This window comes from Nomascus leucogenys, chromosome 1a (assembly GCF_006542625.1).
Source record: "Nomascus leucogenys isolate Asia chromosome 1a, Asia_NLE_v1, whole genome shotgun sequence".
NCBI lineage: Eukaryota > Metazoa > Chordata > Mammalia > Primates > Hylobatidae > Nomascus > Nomascus leucogenys.
Genome location: NC_044381.1, coordinates 24,008,816 through 24,025,827, shown reverse-complemented (window position 1 = coordinate 24,025,827; position 17,012 = coordinate 24,008,816). Strand labels below are relative to the sequence as shown.

General features: G+C 40.7%; 1 protein-coding gene across 3 annotated transcripts in view; it reads right to left on the bottom strand.

The window, feature by feature from the left end:
• The window catches only part of SVEP1 (sushi, von Willebrand factor type A, EGF and pentraxin domain containing 1), a 231,939-nt gene extending 215,264 nt beyond the window's left edge, over nt 1-16,675 (bottom strand). For 2 of the 3 annotated variants that reach the window (XM_030822826.1, XM_030822920.1), the window contains exon 1: nt 15,352-16,675. In XM_030822826.1, coding sequence (XP_030678686.1) covers nt 15,352-15,882 — 531 coding nt within the window. In that variant the 5' untranslated portion in view covers nt 15,883-16,675. The remainder of the gene's footprint in view (nt 1-15,351) is intronic. The other variant, XM_030822868.1, reaches the window with a different exon arrangement.
• Nucleotides 16,676-17,012: the final 337 nt, after the last annotated feature.

Sequence of the window (17,012 nt, the reverse complement as noted above, 5' to 3'; positions counted from 1 at the left end):
AACATGGCAAAACCACGTCTCTACAAAAAATACAAAAAGAATTAGCCAGGTGTGGTGGCTCACACCTGTAGTCCCAGATATTCTGGAGGCTGATGGGAAAGAATCACTTGAACCTGGGAAGTTGAGGCTACAGTGAGCCATGATAGTGCCACTGCACGCCAGCCTGGGCAACTGAGCAAGACCCTGTCTCCATAATAATAATAATAATAATAATAATAATAAATAAATGATAACCTAAGTAAGAAAGCTTGCTATTGTGAAGATTTAATAAATTCATATGAGTAAAGTACTTAAAGTGGTGCCTGACAAGTAGTAATCATTCATTATCATATACCATGATTCATCCAAGGAACTTGTAACATGTTGCTAGGATACATCTGCCAAGTAGATAAATCAGTTACAATGCAACCAACATTTTATGTAGAACAGTGAATGAAAACCAGTAATCATGCTTATTACTGGTAGGACACAGGATTAGGGAAAATTGTGACTATATAACCAATAACCACACAACTCCACCTGAGCCAAAAAGTAGGTGGTAATGCTTTTGGCAGAAGAGCAGAAAAATAACTATTTGAATCTGTGTGATATTGAGAAGAACATTACAGGAGTGGTTAAAGGGCAGTTGTGACAGTGATATGGAGAGGGGACATGAATTTAAAAGCCCAGAGCCTGCAGGTTCCTTCAGAACTCACTGGATGAGCTTCTCTCTCCAGAGGTGCTGTAAAGTTTACCTCCTTGTTCACATTTTGTGGAAAAACAAGTAGGAGTCCACATCTGTCTGAGATCCTTCTAAACACTTTATATTGCTCTCTCGGGAAAGTGATCTGAAGGATGAATTTGCTAAAATTATCCTATCATTTCCAAAGTCAAGCATCCACTGAATAGTCCTTTGAGATGTTACAACTATTTTGTTTCAGTTATTTGCAACAGAAACCAATTCAGGAAAACACAATATAATGCTTGATATACCAAAATGAAATGCACTAAAGCTATATCTTTTCAAGAATTCTAAAGTTTTAATGAATATCATTTTCCAGGTCTTGTAGGAGGTACAAAGTCAACTAAGATGTGATCTTTGTCCTAAGCAAGCAGCGGGAAGACAACAAACGCCACAAGAGAGTTACAAACCATGTATATACGTCTCCGTAATTTCCTTATCTAATATCTCCCTACGGTATTTCCCCACATTTTGGGAAAATACCAAATTGGTGAATACAAATTACTCTGAAAAATTCCCACAAGAACCACGCTGCTGTGACTTCAGCCACCTTTGCCTACTAAATGTTGATACTCGGTCTCATCCCATGAAACAATAGGAGAAAGAGGAAATACTGAAAGAGAAAAAGTGAAAGGAAATAAAGAAAAAGGCATTGGTGCTTTCTGTGTTTGTGGATTCTCAAATGCTGGCCCATGTGTGAGTTCTTTGAAGAACACTCCACATTTTCTCAGATCCCACTTCCAGTACTGCACCTAGTAATTTCTTACTGCTGGAGTTGTCTGCTTAGTGGGCAATAAAGTGATTTCAGTTGAGCTATTTTCCATAGTTCTTCACCTGTGGAAATGTCACGTACCCTTGCTTTGCCAAAAGTTGATAGTGCAGGCTGGTCCTCTCAGCCTCCATTTCGAGCTGCCACAGAGGGCCCTGCTAATGGCCCACTCAGACTTCCTAGACATCCCCTGCCAGCATCTGCATCTCTGCCTGAGGGCTTTCTTGGGTTCCTGGAGATGACTCTGCCTACTTGCAGGGGACAGAAAAGTGACAGAGAATTATTGCCCTCCAGGGAGCAAACCTCGGCAGTGACTGACATGAGGTAGTCTCTAAATACCTGAGACCTATCACCCTTAAGTTGTGATACTTCTAAGGCCTGAATTCTACACTGGCTCCCAGTGTTCCCTAGTGGAATTAAGAACAACTACTGTTTTATGGTGCTGTTGGCTGGCTTCCTTTCCTTGTCTCATTTCCCCACTCTCACATCAATATTTACTAGGACCAACTCCCAAATAAGCTACTTACACTAGAATCCTCATCTTAGGTTGTGCTTCTGGCAGAGCCTAGATGGAGACATCAGATGTGTCTCCAGCTCACTTCTTCTTCCATAAGTAGGCACAGGGGCAAATCAAGGCTCCCGGTCAAGTTCTAAGAGTGCACATAGTTAATGAAATTGAACTTACATTATATAGAGAGTTTTATATACTCATGGTAAACATGCACAGAGTGTGCGATGACCATTCTTTTATAGGGAACTTTATCTCAGATTATTTTCTCATGGGAAATTCCTTGATTGGTAAATATTTAGTTTTAGGATTTATACTTTTACTGCAAACATATTGACAATTTACCATATTGCTCTGGAAATTTGATGCCAATTTCTTAAATATGTAGATAAATTGTGAATGCTCTATGTTCAGAGAAAAAGGCCTGTGAAGACGAAGATCTCGAATGCACAAGAAAGACGGGAAAACATGATGAAAGTTCTACCTTGCTGAGGGAAGGGACCCTTACTCTGACAAATGTAAGAAAATAAGGATGATTACAAATGCAGAAGTTTATGGGTTGAACTAGTGAAAATTTAAGAGTTTATATCTAATAAAATTAGAAGTGTTGGTATTTTAACCATGTACATACACAAATATACATTTTAAACACCATCTTTGAAATTAGAAAGACAGGCCAGGAGTGATGGCTCATGCCTATAATCCCAGCACTTTGGGAGGCCGAGGTGGGAGGATTGCTTGAGTCCAGGAGTTCAAGACCAGCCTGGGCAACATGGCAAAACCCTGTCACTACAAAAAATACAAAAATTAGCCAGGTATAATTTGTGACCCTGTAGTCCCAGCTACTTGGGAGGCTGAGGTGGGAGGATACCCCAGGAGGTTGAGGCTGCAGTGAGCCATGATCATGCCATTGCACTCCAGCCTGGGAGACAGAGTGAGACCCTGTCTCAAAAAAAATAAAATAAATAAAAATTAAATTAAACTAGAAAACAAACAAACATACTTGGCATTAGCAACTGGTACATCCTATCTGCTAGTGCTATAGGATGGGCAATTTAAAAAATTGGGGCTTTGGGTGGCCGAGGTGGGCAGATCACCTGAGGTCGGGAGTTTCAGACCAGCCTGACCAACAAGGAGAAACCCCACCTCTACTAAAAATACAAAATTAGCCGAGCGTGGTGCTGCATGCCTGTAATCCCAGCTACTTGGGAGGCTGAGGCAGAAGGATCTCTTGAACCCAGGAGGTAGAGGTTGTGGTGAGCCAAGATCGTGCCATTGCATTCCAGCCTGGGCAACAAGAGTGAAACTCAGACTCAAAAAAAAAAAAAAAAAAATTGAGGCTATTGGGACTGTTTCAGAGAAATTAAGAAAATAGTTCATCAAAGTCATGTCCTCAAAATATACTTTATATACTCTGGCAGTAGCTTACAACTGGAAAAATATTTAACTTGGTGTTTTTACTTTTTCTTAGTAAATGACTCAATCATGTAATAAGTCCTACTAAGAACTTCCCTGAAATTTTTTTTCTCTATTTATCTTGTAGGAATTAAATTTTTCCTTAATTAACTTCAAATTACATTTATTCACATAAAACAAGGTAGCTGTCACTATTTCAATATAGTAATTAGAATCTATCTTCAAGCTTACAGCTTATACATTTAGTGCATCTATGAAATAACTATATGCTCTGAGCTTGAAAAATCTTTATTGCTTCACCCTTTACAGAATAAACTATTAATTTCTTGAATGACCCCATGAGAAAGACATATAGCAGAGAAGATGAATACTTTAAAAATCTTTTCATAAAGATGGATAAGGGAAAATCCATCTACCGATGGTTCACATATTGCATTTTCTGAGTGCTATCTTTCATTTCAAGCAAAGCATTGTAACAACATTCGTGCTAAACAACAACTGTCACAGAGTTTTTCCTATCCATAGCTGACCTCTAAACCAGAGCAGGTTACTGTATGGAAGCGGACTCTGACTCTATGCCGGAAATCCAGTCTTTATATGGTCCGGAGAGATTTACAGAACAGTCTTTAAAATCTATGGGAAATGCAGAGAATACATAACAGGAAATTCTTTTCAATGTAGACATGTCTTCACCTGGCAGCTTACTAGAGAAAAGATGAAGAACCATGTCTTCCTGAGAAATGTTCATCTGTATTTATCAAATTAACACTAAAGTATTAATTTTATTTTGTAGTATACAATTTTCCCTGTCTCTATCAGTATCATCTTTTATTTGTGAGTGAATTTCATATTATTTAGAAGCTTCTGACTTCTGGGAAACTACGATAAAAAGTTTCTGTTGCGTGTGTGTGTGTGTGTGTGTGTGTGTGTGTGTAGACAGTCTTGCTCTGTCATGCAGGCTGGAGTGCAGTGGCGCAATCTCAGCTCACTGCAACCTCTGCCTCCTGGATTCAAGCGATTCTCCTGCGTCCGCCTCCCAAGTAGCTGGGATTATAGGTGTGCACCACCACTCCTGGCTAATTTTTGTAGTTTTGGTAGAGACGGGGTTTCACTATGTTGGCCAGGCTGGTCTTGAACTCCTGACTTCAGGTGATCTGCCTGCCTTGGCCTCCCAAAGTGCTGGGATTGCAGGCATGAACCACCAAGCCCGGCCACACCAATATTTAAATGAGTTCCTTAGGAACTTCGATAATTTTTACTAAACGAAGCATCATCTGCCCTAAGGACTAAGGTATTTTCAGTCAAGGCCAGACTCTTCTATCTTGATCCTGGCCAGGCCAGTGGCATTTGAGGAAGAAATGGAATGGGATTTCTCGACATCCTCTCCCTGCTTAGACATACACTCTTCCAGACGGCTCTTTTTTTTTTTTTTTTTTTTTTTTTTTTTGAGACAGGTCTTGCAATGTTGCCTGGGCTGGAGTTCAATGATGCGATCTCAACTCACTGCAACCTCCGCCTCCCAGGTTCAAGCGATTCTCCTGCGTCAGCCTGCTGAGTAGCTGGGATTACAGGCATGTGCCACCACAGCTGGCTAATGTTTGTATTTTTAGTAGAGACGGGGTTTTACCATGTTGGCCAGGCTGGTTTTGACCTCAGGTGATCCACCCGCCTCAGCCTCCCAAAGTGCTGGGATTACAGGCGTGAGCCACCATGCCTAGCCAAGCTTAGCATCCACATTTTCCTTCTTTTTCAGCAATAAAGCTCCATAAAACTAAGGGTAAGCATGAAACCAACTGTTCCCCAATGAGATCTATGTGAAAGTACTGCGTGGACTGCCACAGAGTCTCCGTAAGAGTGTGACTATCTCTGTCCTTTTCTCCTTCTTGGCATCTGGAATGAATCCCTTATGGTAGGAGGTCTAGTAGCCAACTGAGACCATGAGGTGACCTGAAGATGATGGAGCAGAGCTGAAAAGAGGGAACTGGATCCCAGAAGACATTTCAGACCTGTCATTTTCCCTCTGAATTTTCTACTCAAGGCTTAATTTGAGAAAGAAAGAAATGTCCATCATATTTTAGCTAGTGGTACCTCAGATTTTCTATTAGATCCAGCTAAGCTACTCCTAGCTACTTCATTCATTCTAGTTTATACGATCTAGGGGGTTAACACCATCTCAACCTCTGCCATTGATTGTTCCACGTCAGGCCAGGAAATAGCAATCAAGGACCACAAAATGAAATTCCAAGTGCCAGGTGGGGACTCCAATGAGCTGAAAGAATACACACCCACAATTGCTACAATTTGCTAAGAGCAAGCCAAAAAGCCAGATTTTTGAAAACATGCTATCTCCTGATTTTAAAATGTGTGATTAAATTATACACACATGCGCCAAGTGAAATGCACTCTTGGAATGAATATTTTACAGCCATGGTTTACGTTCTCTGGGTTACACTGTTCGGCTTTACATCTTGTGTAACAGTTTAGCAACCCTGGACATGGAATCCCCTACTTCTCCCTAGCTTTTGATACCCATCTCCAGAGGTAATATAGTAAGATATAGGGAAAGAGGGGGCGTAAAAAGATCAGGTGACAAATCAGAAGACTGGATAGACTGTCTTTGGCATTTACTTAGCTATGTGATTTGTGTGTAATTATGGTCATTGTTAAGATAAATCCTCTCTATGCACATTTGTATCATTAGGTCATTGGTGGAGAATTTTCCTACCCTTTGGCCACAGCTGTGAGGGAGGACAAAGCAGTTGGCCCTCTCCATGTGTCTAAGCATTCACAGTCTTTGACCAAGCATTTTCATCATGTATTTCAACCAAACAGAATATAACACTGGCAGCCAATAATAATAAGTGCCTTTAACAGTAGCAGCAGGTACATATTCTTATTACATACCAGTGTCCTATATGCAGGAAATAACAAAACTAATAAATAAAATACATGTAATGCTAGATTAAGAAGAAATCTGAATTCAACATTTAAGAATTATTCAATCTATCTTCAAATTAAAAATTTTAGGCCAGGCACAGTGACGCACACCTGTAATCCCAGCACTTTGGGAGGTCGAGGTGGGCAGATCACTTCAGCCCAGGAGTTCGAGACCAGCTGGGCCAACATGGTGAAACCTTGTCTCTACTAAAAATACAAAATTTAGTCAGGTGTGACGCCGAGATGGCACCACTGCACTCCAGCCTGGGTGACAGAGGAAGACCCTCTCTCACTCTCTCAAAAAAAAAAAAAATTAGTACTACTTTTTTGCCTGGAAAATATATGCGAGGTCTGGAATTGTACATACTGAGGATTTATTTTTTCATTATTCATTCATTCCATTCCATTCTATTCCATTCCACTTATACTTCTAAAGTTCTGATAAGGTTGAAAAAGAGATTCCTATATAATACTAGGGATGATTTGAGAATTCTTCAAAAGCTTAAGAAGCACAAAAGAGAGAACATTTCCAGATGTAAATTTGGAAATATATCTTTTCACCATAAAGAACTTAGCTTCTGCAACAGTGAGCGATTCTTGACATTAAAACTATCCTCTGAGGGAATCCTCCCTAACACATTTTATGAGGCCAGCATCATCCTGATACCAAAGCCTGGCAGAGACACAACCAAAAAAGAGAATTTCAGACCAATATCCTTGATGAACATTGATGCAAAAATCATCAATAAAATACTGGCAAACCGAATCCAGCAGCACATCAAAAAGCTTATCCACCATGATCAAGTGGGCTTCATCCCTGGGATGCAAGGCTGGTTCAACATACACCAGTCAATAAATGTAATCCAGCATATAAACAGAACCAAAGACAAAAACCACATGATTATCTCAATAGATGCAGAAAAGGCCTTTGACAAAATTCAACAACCCTTCATGCTAAAAACTCTAAATAAATTAGGTATTGATGGGACGTATCTCAAAATAATAAGAGCTATCTACGACAAACCCACAGCCAATATCATACTGAATGGGCAAAAACTGGAAGCATTCCCTTTGAAAACTGGCACAAGACAGGGATGCCCTCTCTCACCACTCCTATTCAACATAGTGTTGGAAGTTCTGGCCAGGGCAATCAGGCAGGAGAAGGAAATAAAGGGTATTCAATTAGGAAAAGAGGAAGTCAAATTGTCCCTGTTTGCAGATGACATGATTGTATATCTAGAAAACCCCATTGTCTCAGCCCAAAATCTCCTTAAGCTGATAAGCAACTTCAGCAAAGTCTCAGGATACACGATCAATGTGCAAAAATCACAAGCATTCTTATACACCAATAACAGACAGAGAGCCAAATCATGAGTGAAATCCCATTCACAATTGCTTCAAAGAGAATAAAATATCTAGGAATCCAACTTAAAAGGGACGTGAAGGACCTCTTCAAGGAGAACTACAAACCACTGCTCAATGACATAAAAGAGGATACAAATAAATGGAAGAACATTCCATGCTCATGGGTAGAAGACTCAATATCGTGAAAATGACCATATTGCCCAAGATAATTTATAGATTCAATGCCATCCCCATCAAGCTACCAATGACTTTCTTCACAGAATTGGAAAAACTACTTTAAAGCTCATATGGAACCAAAAAAGAGCCCACATCGCCATGTCAATCCTAAGCCAAAAGGACAAAGCTGGAGGCATCACCCTACCTGACTTCAAACTATACTACAAGGCTACAGTAACCAAAACAGCATGGTACTGGTACCAAAACAGAGATATAGATCAATGGAACAGAACAGATCCCTCAGAAATAATGCCACATATCTACAACCATCTGATCTTTGACAAACCTGACAAAAACAAGCAATGGGGAAAGGATTCTCTATTTAATAAATGGTGCTGGGAAAACTGGCTAGCCATATGTAGAAAGCTGAAACTGGATCCCTTCCTTACACCTTATACAAAAATTAATTCAAGATGGATTAAAGACTTATATGTTAGACCTAAAACCATAAAAACCCTAGAAGAAAACCTAGGCATTACCATTCAGGACATAGGCATGGGCAAGGACTTCATGTCTAAAACACCAAAAGCAATGGCAACAAAAGCCAAAATTGACAAATGGGATCTAATTAAACTAAAGAGCTTCTGCACAGCAAAAGAAACTACCATCAGAGTGAACAGGCAACCTACAGAATGGGAGAAAATTTTTGCAACCTTCTCATCTGACAAAGGGCTAATATCCAGAATCTACAATGAACTCAAACAAATTTACAAGAAAAAAACAAACAACCCCATCAAAAAGTGAGTGAAGGACATGAACAGACATTTCTCAAAAGAAGACATTTATGCAGCCAAAAAACACATGAAAAAATGCTCATCATCACTGGCCATCAGAGAAATGCAAATCAAAACCACAATGAGGTACCATCTCACACCAGTTAGAATGGCCATCATTAAAAAGTCAGGAAACAACAGGTGCTGGAGAGGATGTGGAGAAATAGGAACACTTTTACACTGTTGGTGGGACTGTAAACTGGTTCAATCATTGTGGAAGTCAGTGTGGCGATTCCTCAGGGATCTAGAACTAGAAATACCATTTGACCCAGCATCCCATTACTGGGTATATACCCAAAGGACTATAAATCATGCTGCTATAAAGACACATGTACACGTATGTTTATTGCAGCACTATTCACAATAGCAAAGACTTGGAACCAACCCAAATGTCCAACAACGATAGACTGGATTAAGAAATTGTGGCACATGTACACCATGGAATACTATGCAGCCATGAAAAATGATGAGTTCTTGTCCTTTGTAGGGATATGGATGAGACTGGAAATCATCATTCTCAGTAAACTATCGCAAGGACAAAAAACCAAACACGGCATGTTCTCACTCATAGGTGGGAATTGAACAATGAGAACACATGGACACAGGAAGGGGAACATCACACTCCGGGGACTGTTGTGGGGTGGGGGGATGGGGGAGGGATAGCATTAGGAGATATACCTAATGCTAAATGACGAGTTAATGGGTGCAGCACACCAACATGACACATGTATACATATGTAACAAACCTGCACATTGTGCACATGTACCCTAAAACTTAAAGTATAATAAAAATAAAATAAAATAAAATAAAAACTATCCTCTGAGTGTGGAACAACTGAGTCCACTGCAGATTACGTAAGTACCCCCACCCCTTCTCATAGAAAAAAAAGAACCCAAACTTTCCTTATTACTTCAGCACTGGGGCCATCAGAGAGACCACTGCAAAACATACAAAGGCTATTATCAGCCTATTGTATGAACAAATCCTAGTGGCATCTCACAGATCTTCAGGGTTTGTTAGAAAACATAAAAGGAGACACTTTCTTCCCATAAGCCTGGGAGAGATTACTCTCCAGGTAAAGGTGTGAATATCTGCTAGTGTGGACACATCATGGAAGACGCTCTTTCCCTGAGCTAGGAAGCACTTCCGCCCATACATTCCCAGTCCTCTGACCATCTAAAGCTTGGATGTTTGGCAAGGCAGCGCATCCCCCACCAGAGGATCACATTTCTGCAATTCTGGAACAATGAGGAAAGCAGATTTTTTTTTTTTTTTCAAAGGAAGCTTCATGCGATGTTTGTTTAACTGATATTTAGCAAAAGTGAAATGGAAATGAGGGGCTCTGGTTTTATTTTGACGTGAGATACGTAGGATTGAGAAGAGCCTGGCATTCACAGTGGGACCAATTCAAACACATTCACTTTAGGAAAGGTAACTTACAAACACATGGCAGGAAGAAAAACCAAGAAGAAAGGTTGTTATGAGATAATTACTCCCCTGGAACAAACAGCTGAAGAGCTTTTTATTAATTCTGTAAAAGGATTTCATGTAATTAAGTTCAAGGTGCTAAACTTTCCCCTAGGCTATTGATTGTGTACTAATTACAGAATTCACTGCTTTAGTCCTTGTGCTCTTTGAAGAGACTATGTCTACACTGCACTTTATCCATTCAAATCAGGTGTGATAATGGTGAGCACCCATTCATATACTACCCCTCGAGTTGTCCAATTCTGACACCAAATAATAATCATTTAAAAAGTGAAGCAACACTGTTATCCTTTTTGTTTGCTCAGTCCCATCTGCTGAGAAATAACAGCAAATTTCATGTTGTTAAAGAAAATTCTACGTCTGGCAGTTTTTATGTAAGAGGAATAAGATGTCTGACTGAGGGGTAACTGTGTGCTTGCACGGTGTGCCTATGCACCATACATGTTTATGTGTTTGCCTGTGATTGTGTCTGTGAACAGTTGTGTGAGCATTCAGTTTCAAACAGAAAAGGTTTGAAAAACTGATTTTTCCAGGGAGTAATTAATAATCTCAAAAATGTCCCTGTGATTTTCAATTTCACCCAAAGGCTAGGTCACAATCAGTTATTACCATTCTGCACATGTGGGAATCTGACAAACGATCTCATTTCCATGATGAAATATACAAAGTTTCAGGTCAAAACCCACAGAAGATAGCTTACCATTTTCAAACTAACTCGGCAGCTAAATGCTTCTGCCTGATCCCTGTGCAAAAATTCAAGCCTCAACCAACACCATTTCTAAATGTTGGTCGTCTTCTACCAATTTTCTCTAAATCTTATATTTTAGTAACACCTAAGAATGCTCATCAGAGGCTTTGAAAAAGTTACAATGAAGAATGTAGGCTTCCAGTTTAGACAGGGACTGAGTCCAGCTGACCTTTTTTTTTTGTTTTTTGATACGGAGTCTCACTCTGTCACCCAGGCTGGAATGCAGTGGCATAGTCTCAGGTCACTGCAAGCTCCGCCTCCCGGGTTCACGCCATTCTCCTGCCTCAGCCTCCCAAGTAGCTGGGACTACAGGCACCCGCCACCACGCCTGGCTAATTTTTTGTATTTTTAGTAGAGACGGGGTTTCACCATGTTAGCCAGGACGGTCTCGATCTCCTGACCTCGTGATCCACCCGCCTCGACCTCCCAAAGTGCTGGGATTACAGGCGTGAGCCACCGCGCCTGGCCGAGTGCAGCTGACCTTCTTTTGTACCTTCTCATAGCCCAACCAAAATGAGAAAAAATAAAAATAAAAAAAGTCAAAGGGTAGATCAGCTAATACAAACTTTTGAGAAATCCCTGCTTGTTAGATTACAAATGGATCCAGGCTGAAGAGCAGCACTGGGAACCTTGTTGGCAATTCCCCTTTTCAAGACAGGATGTAGTAGTTGGAAGGGGAAAGCTGAAGACAGAGGAGGTCTTGAGGGGAGCACTGTGTACTCGACTCATTACCCATTTTACTGTTTTGGATCAACATTCTCAGAGGCCCCGGGCAAGTCTGGCCAAGCCAAACAGAGAAACTGGTACAGGGCAGGTTTTTCCCTGATGCAGCAGGGTTCTTCCTTGATGGAGCAGACCATGGCATTAGGAATAAGGCCAGCCATTAGGGCCTCATGAGTATTTACAGCCGAGATCAGGTCCAACAGGGAACTACAGCTGCAAAACTATACCCTGCCTAGTGCGACTGCTTCAACACACAGAGAGCATTTTTAGAGTAGCTATTTATCTCTTAAAGGCAAAAGCCTTTAAACCTTCATAAGCAATGAAAACAGCACAAATGAAAAAAAAAATAGATCCAACAGACTAACAAAACATTTGTTGCTACCACCTTAAACAAAATTAAAGTGCTGAGAAAAAATATTTGCCACATACTTGGGTCACTGACAGCTGAGGGTTAATATCATTAAGATTTAAAAAGCATTTGTGAATCAATAAAAAAGAGAGCCATCCCCAGTTAAAAACTGGATAATAATCCTCAAATATCTTCATGAGTATTCAAAAAAAGGAGCTATATATGGACAATAACATGTTTTTAGAATATTCAGCCTCACTAATAGGGAAATGCAATTTAAAATGGGACTCCATTTCTCACTTAGAAATTTGGGGGGTAGGGGGTGGAATCTTCAAATGATATTAGCCTGCACTGGCTGGTCTGCACCCCAGGTCCTGACACTGGGACTGCATGTGGAGGGCAGGTTGGCACCATTTTCTGCAGAGCAACTTGACACATGTATTAAATGCCTTAAAAAAACATGAATATTCTTTGATGCAATAATGGCACTTCAAGAATTTGCCTTAAGGAAATGATTAGAGATATGGGCAAAGATTACTCACACAATGTTTGTAACAGCCTAAATATATAATAATAGGTAGTCTCTCTCTCACACACACACACACACACACTCACACACAAAAGCACATTCTACAGTGGAAAACTGTGACCCTGAAAAATAATGATAGTAGAAATATGTTCCTTATTTTGGAAAGAAGACTGAAATATATGGTGGGAATACAAAGTCAAATTACAAGAGGATGTACAATTGAATCCTTTCTCCTGGGTAAACATAATTTAGGCATAATATATGTATGAAAACATGTCTGTTACCTAGACAACTGAATGAAGTCAAGGAAGCTATATACCAAACTATGACAGTATATTTCCAGGAAATAGTTTTCCTGATTATTTTATTTTCTGCAATAAATATTTATTATCAGTAAAATAAAATATATATAAAAAGAGAAAAAAGAATGAAAGAGACTTCAACAAGAATCCAAATATAGAAGGCATATTTTTAAAAATCAATGTTTCTATACGTCAAGAAAAGTTGTTTGAAATTTAATTTTAAAAGATGCTATTCATGACAGTAATATTGAACAGTATTTAGATCTAAACTTGAAAAAAATATACAGGACTTAATTTCTAAAAATCTACAACTTTGTTAAAGATGTATAAATGTATATGTATAAAGAATACGCATAAATGCTATTAAGCAAATTATATGAACCAAATAGTGCTGGGACAACTGCTTATTTAAAAAATAAAATTAGACATCTTTGTCATACTATGCACAAAAGTAAGTTCCAGATGGATTAAACTGCTAAATAGAAAACTATTTCTCTGATTTGGGAAATGAGGTTATTCTAAGACTTTGAGAAAATATAAGGTCTTACACTTTTGAAATGGAAGAATTATTACTATAAAATATATATAATCCCCAAGTTAATTCAATATTTTCTATATTGAAATCAAAATCCTTACTGACTTCATTGGTAATGTGTAAAAATGAATTTAAAATTCATATTAAATAATAAGTGGATAAGAATTAACTAGAAAAAGAATAGATTTTTTAAAAGGAGAATTTGCACTACCAGATATTTAAATACATTGTAAAGTTACGATAGTTAAATCATTTTGACAATGATAAATGAGATAGAGAATGGGATGAAATAGAAAGCCAGGAAGAGATCGAATACCCATAAGCATTTAGCACATGATAAACGTGACATTCAATTAAATTGGAAAAGGACAGATGGCTATTAAGCAAGTAGTGCTGGGACAACTGGTTAACTATTTTTTAAAATTAAGTTAGACCTCTTTGTCATACCATACACAAAAATAAATTCCAGATGGATTAAGCTGCTACATGGAAAACTATTTCTCTGATTTGGGAAATGAGAGAGCTATTCTAAAACTATGAACAAATATAGGATCTTAAAGAGAATGTTTGATAGATTTGAGTGTATAAAAATGTAAACCATTCATCTAACAACATTTCCATAAACAAAAAGAAAAGGCAGTGAACTGGAAAAACATATGTAGCACATACACAAAAGAATTACTGGCCTCACTATATAAAGAGCTTTTGCAAATCATTAAGAAAAAAAACAAGCCAGTGTGCACTATAATGGCAAAATGGGTAAAAACTATGATAATTGTCAAAGGAAAAAATACAAATGTCCAGTAGATGTACTGGAAAATGTTCATCCTCACAAATGAAAAATGTGTATTTGCTAAAATGATGCCTCTATCACCTCTTAAATTGACAAAGATATTAAAAATAATAGTATATGATATTGGTGAATACGTGGTAAATTTACTGCTGAGATACTCTGCTGATGAGAATATAAATTTATACAACCCTCCAAGGGAGAAATGGACAATATGTATCAAGAAGTTACAAATGTTCATAACCTTTAGTTCAGGAACTTTTATAGAAATTCTTCCTAAAGATGTAAACAGAGGAGTCCAAAAATATTTATGTTCACGATAACTTAGGAAAAATCCTAAGTGTCCAACAATAGGTGATTGTTGCATGCAATGGAATAGTATGCAGCTAATGTAGAACATTTTAATTAGAATATAACAAATGAAAAATGTAGGCCACAAAACAGCAAGATACCAAGGGTTAAAAGTATGAATGGATGTACATACTGGGCAACTGTTCAACAACCTGCAAACAGTGGCTTTTTTAAAGTGATGAGATTTTAGGGTTTTTTTTTCCTTTCCCTCCTTTTTGTTTAATTCATTCTACAAACACTGGCTTGCTTTTATGTGTTAGATATTTCCATATGTTCCTTTTTTCCCCACTGAATATGAATTAATTTGTAATCAGAAAAACAGACACATTTTATAAAAGTCCGACATCCCAAACTGACTTTCTCTTCCAGATATTAAAAATCTAATAAAGGATTGGAGCAAAAATAGGAAGGGCATGAATCTTACATTGAAAGCATAACTTTAAAAAGAATTGGGGTTACGTTCGTATCACTCCATGTCCTACCTGTAGAAACACTTTGTAAACCATACTCACCTGTTTCAGCTTGGATACCGTCTGTTCCTACAAATGTGAATGTGATTAGCGTTTCAAGGATCCCTTCCTAACAGGGTCCTCGAAGCCGACTGTTTAAGGAGCCTGATATCTTCCCTAAGCGTTTTAAAATCCATTATCCCATTGGAACCCCCACAATAATAGGCGGGTAGCGATGACTCTGGTTTTGTGGATGGGGACGCTTGACTTGGGGAGGTTATGCCTTGCCCAGGACTGAACCCCAGGATACAGACGGGCAGGCAGCGGTGGGTCGAAGGGCCCGGGGACTAGGGCCGGGGCCGGGAGGGGCGGGCGCCTTACCGCGGCTTGCTGGAAGGCGCCCTTGGTGTAGGTGCCGCCACCTCGGTAGGAGATGGCAGGGATCTCTTGGAGAAGCAGCGCGCACTTGTGCTGGCGCGCGCGGCGAGTGGAGATGTAATCGACGCGCGGCACCACGTAGTTCTTGGACGAGAAGGTCACGATGGCCACGCGCGTGGCCGTGGGCACCACGGGGAAGTCGGACAGCAGCTTGCGGACGAACATGAGCTCGCTGCGGAAGTTGACTTCGCCCACGCTGGACGAATCATCCACCAGGAAGACGAGCTCCAGGCGCTCGCTGAGCTCCCGCAGCCGCCGCACGCGTCGCCGGAACGCCTGGCCCAGCCGCTCCACTCTGCTCCCCGCCGCTTCGTCGCCAGGAGCCGGCGGCGCGGGGATACTCCCGGGGGCCCCGGGCGCGGTCTCGGGGAAGAGGCGGAAGCTGAAATTGCGCGACGGGGACATCTGCTGAAAGGTCGCCCAGCCCGAAACGAGCGCCAGACCCCAGCAACAAAAGGCCAGGCGAGGCCACATCGCGCTGGAGACACAGTGGCTGCCCCGGAGCGCAGGCGGCGGCTCGGGCGGGAAGAGGCGCCCGGCGGCCGGACTCGCAGAGAGGGGCGTGCGCGGAGCTGGGCGCGGGGCAGCGGCCAAGAGCCTCAGCGCCCTTTCATCTGACACTGGGGACAGACACAATCCAGACTCCTCAGCAGCTCGGGAACTCCGGAGGGAACGGCGCGCGCTCTCTACCCCTCTCGCTCTCCTCTTTTTTTCTTCCCTCTCTCCTCCTCCTCTCTCTCCCTGAAGCCTATAAAATGTTTGAAGGAAAGGGGGCAGTCAAGAAAAATCACCCGCTTCCCTCCTTCTCTCCCTCTCTCCCTCTCCCCGCTCCTGTCTCCTTTCTGTATCTCTGACTCTATCTCCCTCCTCCCCCTCTCATTCTCCTCCCGGGATAAAGCCAAAGGCTCGGAGATTCCATGACACCAGAACCCCGCGTCTGTCAGGCTGTCAACATTCCCGCAGCAAGCGCACCAGCGCGGAAGCCCTGATTGATCCCATATGTCTGGCAGGAGCTGCAGAGGAATTCACTGGAGATGGATCCAGATACCGAGAGTGCCACAGTAATTGGAAACACTTTGTAGACGAAAACATACACGCCGACTGGCCAGGGAGTTGAAAGCATCCTTTGAAAACTGCTTGCTCACCTTTTGTGTTTCTTTTCCCCCATTCAGTGTCCCAAAGCCCTTACCAAATAAATGATCGTACACTCTTCCTGATGGGGATTTCTAATCAGTGGTGTGTGTGAGCGTGCAGATTAAGTCCTTAAGGGCCCCCTCAGATCACACCATAAAGGAGTTGCGTCTAACCTTATGCATTCCGAAGGAATGATTTGTCATGGTGCCTCAGTCGTGCATTTATTCATTCATCTGTTTGTTCATTCTTTCCTGATTTTAACACACATTTTTTGAATGCCCGTTGTGTGCCAGGAGCTATGTGAGGGACTACAAATATAAGGAACAAAAATTGACACGGATTCTTTCCTCAAGGAACTTCAAGGGTAACAAGCGAGGTGACCATTAACCAGATATTAACATACAAAATATATGTAATTACAACTGACCATGCTAACTAAAGAAGAGTTTAGATAGACAGACGACCTTGGA